This window comes from Lactuca saligna, chromosome 7 (assembly GCF_052625555.1).
Source record: "Lactuca saligna cultivar CGN05327 chromosome 7, ASM5262555v1, whole genome shotgun sequence".
Lineage (NCBI taxonomy): Eukaryota > Viridiplantae > Streptophyta > Magnoliopsida > Asterales > Asteraceae > Lactuca > Lactuca saligna.
The window spans coordinates 38,719,778-38,727,238 of NC_136423.1; the positions used below are offsets into that span (position 1 = coordinate 38,719,778).

The window sequence follows — 7,461 nt, forward strand, 5'->3', positions numbered from 1 at the left end:
TAAATAAGTAAAGGGAAAATGAATCAGGAGGGTGACCAATTGTTGCATTTGTTCTCATTTGGTTTTTTTTTTTGTACTTAATATACCATCGAACTTGTTGTTTGTGTTCATCATAACCCTTTGACCGAGTATCACAGGTCAAAAGTCAGTCAAAAGGTTTATGGTGAACACAAACAACAAGTTCGATGATATATTGAGTATAAAAAAATGAAAGGGACCAAATGCGAACAAACGCAACAGTTAGTTGCCCTCAAGAGTTAGTTTCCCTATTATCATGCTTTGAAAAGTAGTTCTAGTATGAAAGTAGGATGAGCAGTTTGTTCCAAATCCCGATCCCGTATCGATACCGGTACCGAACCGTACCGAATTTTAAAATATGGGACGGTACTTGGTACTCCAAATACATGAACTTTGGGATTCGGTACCACCGGTACCGGTATTAGTACCGAAAACCAATATCATTCCCGGTACCGGTACCGGTGATGTTAATTCGGTTCGGTACTCAGGATTGACTTTCAATAAAAGTTGGTTTTTGGGAAATCAGGAACGGTACGGGTCGGTACCGGTTCGGTCCCACGCTCATCCCTATATGAAAGTTCAAGTGAATTGTCATGAATTGAAATGTATTTTGAATAAAATTTCTCTAGCACATTGCTGCAGTTTGAAAGTGTTATAATTTGACGTTGGAAGAAATTCGGAATTATTTGTTAAGTAAATTATTTTTGGCTTTTGGCAATAAAATTTTGTTTTAAGCAAATTATTTTTGCAAAGTATTTTTCTTTGTATTGTTTTTCAAGTTGCAATTTGAAATATAAATTGGTTATAAAGGCTTGTTTAGATTGTTGTTTTGAGCTACGAAATGTTCACAACTGTGCTATTTTGCTAGTTGCTGCTTTGTGGAATCACTTGAATTTGTCTTGAAAATGATATTAGTAAGCATATGTTATATTTGGCCGTGTGAGTTGGAATACATCAACTATTTATATGTTTTGGGTTATACATACTTTGAATATTTATACATTATTGGTTATAAGTACTTCAACTATTTGTACATTTTGAGTTATATGTACTTTGACTATTTGTTATTTTGGAAAATTAGTATTTTACTTCGACAAGTATTTTGGAATAAATGTTTTGAATTGGTGTAAGTATTAAAAATGAGTACTTCAAACTATATCAATAGTTTTAGGACATTCTTTTGACTTTGACGCCTATTTGGTACAAATGAATTCTCAAAGTACTATTATAATACGAAGATATTGCATATGAAGGAAAAGAACTTGACAAAGAAGTCATTTTGTTTATGAAAAAGCTTTGAAAAATAGATGTTTTTAAGATTTATTACTTGAAAGAATGAAAAATGAATTACATAAATGTTTTTATAAATATTATTTTGGGTCTAAAACTGTAAAACTCATGTACTCACAAGAGTTTCGTTGTCTTACATATACTTCTTTTTAAATGACATGTGTGCCATATACCAAACTTTATGTTGAAGTCCACATTGTAAATAACAATCGTTGAAGGACTTAGTAAATCAAGGATTAGCAAGGGATAATTACTAGAACATATTACCCTTTAGTTTATTTGTGAAAATATTTGTAATGCTTCCTATGGTTTCTGATTGCAACACCCATTTGGTTTATAATACATTGTAAAATGAAAAACAAAACATTAGACAGTTTTTTGCTAGACAAAGACATCATTGCAAATGCTGTTGGATATTTGTTAATTCCATGCCCTTGTTAAAAGTTGGGTTGTTACATATTTTTCGCTGCTTTTAAGACAGTTCTTAGACACCTTATAAATATTTTTTATCAAAAATCAACCAATAATTAACTGCTTATAATCATTTTTTTTTTCAGAAAACAATGTAATTTTAACCAATAAAAATACTTTAAAAAATATATAAGATGTCTAAATTATAAATTTTGGTGTATTTTTAGCTGATCCTCTGAGAATCCGTCCAAAGGGTGCATTGAAGCAATGGAGGCGGTTTATGTTGTTTATATTTGGGTGAATAGTTGTAGGAAAAAGGGTTTGGATTGATAGGTTTTGTGACTTGTGACCTTTGTTTGCGCTCTTAGCTTAGTTTTCTTTCTTTATTACTAATATTTCCTTCTAAAAAATATTGTTATGTGAATATAATGGGATAATGACTTAGGAGGGTAATAAGGTTTTCATTTTGTCCGTATTAGGTCACTAAGGTTTTTTTTGTGCGTATTAAACCAATATGGTTGTTATTACCGTTTAGAAATAGTCCTTTTACCGGCTTTAACGGGTAAAAAAGACTATTTTTAAACAGTAATAACAACCATATTGATCTAATACGCACAAAAAAACCTTAGTGACCTAATACGGACAAACATGAAACCTTATTACCCTCTTAAGTCATTAACCCTAATTTTAAAGACATTGAGAATATATGACCATCAACAGTAAACTACTTCATTTAGAACTCACGTCGTCCCATATAACCTGCTACTCCTCTATATGGCGAAACTCTTCATCTATAGTCGTCCCTTTGGGGACATCCGATAAAATTGAAACGATACAGAGAAGATTAGCATGGCCCCTGCGCAAGGATGACACATACAAATCGAGAAATGGTCCAATTTTTTTTTAACCCTTCGTCGTCTTCTCTGGAACCCTAATTCCCTTTTCAAATGCTAATAGAGTTCAATTGCAATTCTTACATTTCAGTAGTTCATCTACTGAAGTCATGATCAGACAACATGTGGATTCTATGGTCAGATTGATCTTCTTGTTGATATCTTCAACCATTTGTGGCAAGTAAGGGTGATATTTCTTTCTATAAAGTCTCCTTTAAGTTTTTTACTTTTCTTGTCATTAAGTTTCATGCTTTATAAACTTCCGTTGATGTGTTGTATATAGTATGTATGTATTTGTTTATGTGCTGATTTTTTTATTCATTTTGCAACTTCAGTTTCTTAGTTCATGTTGTGGTTTTGCTTTTTATAAAATAATTGATAATAGACATCCTATACAAGTCCCTGTTGGTTTTACATTTCCATTCGTTATCAAATGTAAACATTGATGGGAGGTATCAAAGTGAGATTTTGTTTTCGTACATATGGATGTTTTCATGTAAACATTTAAATGACAAAAAAGAAGTTATTGATAAAATGTTGCATATTTATGTAATGATGATCATCAATCATATGAGTTTCTGGACTTAGAAGTTCTGGAATGGTTGTGAGATAAGTTTAAATGGAAGCAACTATTTTCAGTCAAACAAATCAGTCACATTGATTAGTAAGCATGTTTTCTAAATAATTAGAGTTAATGATTTAGGAGGGTAATAAGGTTTCCAGTTTGTCCCTATTAGGTCACTAAGGTTTTTTTGTGCGTATTAGACCAATATAGTTGTTATTACCGTTTAGAAATAGTCATTTTTACCCGTTAAAACCGGTAAAATGACTATTTTTTAAACGGTAATAACAACCATATTGGTCTAATACGCACAAAAAAAACCTTAGTGACCTAATACGAACAAGCTGGAAACCTTATTACCCTCCTAAATCATTATCCCGAATATAATTGTTGTAATAATAAAGTTATCACATTAATTAGCTAAAATATAAACAAAAAAAAGTTACTGACCTACCTAATTATACTAAAAATATATTTGTTTCATAAATTACTTAATCGTTTACTGTACCCTCTTTAATATTTATATTCGTATAACACATAGCAATTCATTCAACCGTCAGTCATTGGTACGAATAAATTTTTATATACTATGTAATGAATTTAAAATTTTAGTTTTTTTATTATTTTATGTTGACAACACATGAGTCAATAATTATGAAATTATTAATTCTGGTAAATGAGTCAATAATTTTTTATTACTATAGTCTATATTTCTTAATTAATGGTACGAATCAATTATTTCTTAATTAATTGCTAATTAATTATATTAGTCAAGTTGACTCTAACTCAATACTTTTCCTTTAAAAATCATTTTGTACACTCCTATGTCGAGTGTTACACGTCTATAGTCGTCGAATCTCATCGCAAATTTAAACTGATTTTTTTTTTCTTAAAAGATAATCTACTAAGTGTCTAAGTCCATATAGTTTACAATACATTTCTTATTTAGAAAATAGACAAATTTCAAAAGAAAACCTTTATATTTGCCATCTTTTACCTGAAAAACTACTACGAAATTACAACATTTTTTGGGGAAATTCTTTTTGCATTCAAATCATTATTACCTACTTACATGGACTCAATCTAGTCGTGTGGAAAAGAGTCCAAAACATTCAGTATGACATATGTTGATCAGAAATTATTGTAAACATGACTTAAAAAAAAAAAACAAACATATAATTAATGATTATGTTGTTGTAAGCATACAAGACAGATAAAGAAGGCTTATATATGCAAGATATGGGTATTATTATTTATATAATCAAAATCTATATAGTGAGATATGCTTTTACCATAGTTGCCCCTGTCGGATCAGAAAGTAAATGTCTAACCAGTTCCATTCTCAAGCTGTGAGGTGCTATCACAAACATATACAGCGCAAATATTATCAAATCCGTTGAAGATAAAGAAGATCCCAAAAATCCCCACCACATCCTGCATACAAATCATTCTCAAAGGTTTAAAATGCAAATTCTACCAAGTGAAAGGTCTGAAATGAAAATCGTACCAAGTGGAAGGTTTAAAACGAAAAATAATTATACCATTTGGGCAAACGAAAGAAAGTACGGAAAAATGTACGTGTTCCCTCTAGATCCATTAGCACGATGTGTGATAGTCCAAACAGAAAGAAGGCTCGCTGTCTTTTCCTTTCAAGTGGCCACAGTGTTTCCCATGCTTTAATTAAAACAATTTATATTAATCAAAAAGAAATTCCATAATTAGAAAAGTGAAGCCTTGGGTCTGACTCAAATAGCGCCTATACCTTGTTTTGAAATGTTAGTGTATTTTCCAAGAGAAATCATTTCTTTAGATTGATCTTGTCTTAAAATCTTAGCAATAACCGCTGCATAATTAGGAGCTTCTGACAAAGATCGGACAACTGAATACCCTGTGGCAGGGTGCACCATACTAGCTGCAGCACCAAATGCGAGATTCTTTTGTTCTGTATTAGGTAACGATCCACCTACGGGTATATACGACCATTCCTTCAAAATATTAAATAAAACCAAATTAGTACAAGTCTCTGTTAGATATGTGGAGTCCTTGATTTACTCTGTGTGTGTGTGTGTGTGTGTTAATAGCACCTCTTCGTATGTTCTTGTTATTCGGATACCCATTGCCTTCAATCGTGACATGAGTTTTGACTTTAAAAGATTGAAAGGCATGGCTTCTCTTGAAGCTAGACAAGTTTCCTCAAAGAATATTTTTGTTGGAGACATGGCCATGACATAGAGGAAAGTTGGATATTTTGCTTCTAAAGATTCTGGTTTATGTTTTGAGACGTCTCTGTAATCCATGAACACCATTAGATCTGGATCATATGGGTTGTTTTCAACCTACAATAACAACTTTATATAAAAATATATCTTCTCAATATTCAAATTCATCAGTATTATTTTGTGTTTTTAGTTTTTACCTCAACCTCTATACCATAAGCTGTTTGGACACAAACACGAGGACCCCCAAGTTCATACTCCAGAAATTTCCCTGAAGCTGCCCCTGATGCAACAGTAGCAAGCCTAAAAGAAAGAAAAGTATTATTTTACAAAGCTTAGATTATGGGAGATATTACATATTTACATATATATAAGTTTATAATAATCTACCTGCATGGAATGGTGATGTTGCCTTCACATTCAATGAGACTATAGCCATTTGGAGCTTCAGTGATTCGTTCTACTTTGGAGCTTAGATATGAGACACCTGACTCCACACACCTAAAAAGCTTCATAGGAATTAGACTTAAAAGTAGTTTGCTATATATTGGAATTTGGAAACAACCAAAAGGGGTATTATTACCTTCTTAACAACTCTTCATGAAGTAAATCACGATGAACTCTACCATATGCACGACCTATGCGGATGGGATCAGCATCATCATCAAGGTATACAAGAGTATCTTGCCAGGAATGTTCAATGCATCCTTCAAGTCCAAGACCTGAAAGAAATTTGGTGATTGGTAGCGTTTAGAGATTGAAATCAGATAATACTACATACAGAAAGTGGAAATCAAGGATATCTATACCTATAAATTCATCCTGCCAAACACCATAATTGTTTGTAAAAGGAAGATCAGGACCAATGAGTCCAACGTTCAACCCTAGTTTGGCTGATTCTGCAGCAAGAGCAAGGCCAGCAGGGCCACAACCGATTACAACCAGATCAAGTATGCAATTTCCAATTGGTATCTGTGCTAGCTGCATCAACGAGGTGAAGTTTTTCAGGAGATAACAAACAGATAACTGATTCAAAATTTGCTACTGGAAAATAACATATGGTGTATGCAAAGAAATTTGGAAGGATTGTTGTTTCATGAAGAAAAGTTCAAAAGTCCTTATTCACAGACAGACTTTTAGTGTCCCAAAAATGGTGAAGATGCATACGCAATTGGCACTTAACATAACCCTTACTTTCTAGTAGGCCGAGTGAATCGAAACTCCTTCAGAGAATATTAACTAAATGTAGTAAATCAGAAGATTGTGGAGAGAAAAGAGAAAACAAACAAACACAAAGCTCTAGTAATAAGTACGAGTGGCAATTGCTTCAATCCGAAATGGTAATCGAATAATTCACCTTTTCGGAAAGTTTAGATTGGCTTTCCATGGACTTAGTCCGCTGCATTTGAACAAAAAACAGCTCCGATCCACCGGCCTTCACATAATCTTCTTCGTCTGCTACGGAAATCCCTTGTTTATCCACTACACAACGGTCGCTTTTAGAGCTGCACTTAATTTGACGCAACGAAGACGATGCTGATACACTAGTAAATCTTCGCTGTTTTAGTAGCGAAATTTTTTGCCTGATATTACAGTCCGTGAATCTAGGGCACGTAAAAACCGCCATTGTTGCCGTCATGTTTCGAGCTCCAAAGCACTCCATTGATTCTTCTATCACAAATCAAGTTTTCAAGATTACAAATAATTCAATTTTGAAGAACTTTCACGTCATTTGTTTCGAAAACGATAATTTAATTACGAAAAATTGAAGGAAAATATCTCGAACTCTGTTCTACGCTTTCTATCTCTTTCTGACTGGTTTTGGTTTTTGTATGGATAGGGGATGAGTTCTTCACCAGACATCTTGTAATGCCACGTACAATGTCATCACGAGCTTTTCTGACGTGGCATGATATGATTGGCTACTTCAATAGCCATCTCCCCACAGCAACTTTTTATGACTTTAAATATGCTTCCTTCCGTATAGGTATACGATTAAATTTGGTCAAAATTTTAATAATTCTCGAGAAGTCGACGACAAAAAATACAATATTATAGATTAAATTTAGGG

General features: G+C 32.8%; 1 protein-coding gene and 1 non-coding gene across 2 annotated transcripts; one reads left to right on the forward strand and one right to left on the reverse strand.

Annotated features, from left to right (window-relative positions):
- Positions 1 to 2,518: 2,518 nt before the first annotated feature.
- Positions 2,519 to 2,621, forward strand: LOC145007646 (U6 spliceosomal RNA). Its single transcript, XR_013663020.1, has one exon. It is a non-coding gene; the product is annotated as a U6 spliceosomal RNA (small nuclear RNA).
- A 1,707-nt stretch (positions 2,622 to 4,328) lies between these two features.
- Positions 4,329 to 7,231, reverse strand: LUT2 (Lycopene beta/epsilon cyclase protein). The gene is made up of 9 exons (XM_078963423.1): positions 6,748 to 7,231; positions 6,200 to 6,371; positions 5,974 to 6,112; positions 5,781 to 5,891; positions 5,591 to 5,693; positions 5,259 to 5,510; positions 4,937 to 5,159; positions 4,716 to 4,848; positions 4,329 to 4,608 (listed from the first exon to the last, which is right to left on the reverse strand). Exons 1-9 carry the CDS (start codon positions 7,051 to 7,053, stop codon positions 4,443 to 4,445), a joined length of 1,605 nt encoding a protein of 534 aa, XP_078819549.1. The 5' UTR covers positions 7,054 to 7,231; the 3' UTR covers positions 4,329 to 4,442.
- Positions 7,232 to 7,461: the final 230 nt, after the last annotated feature.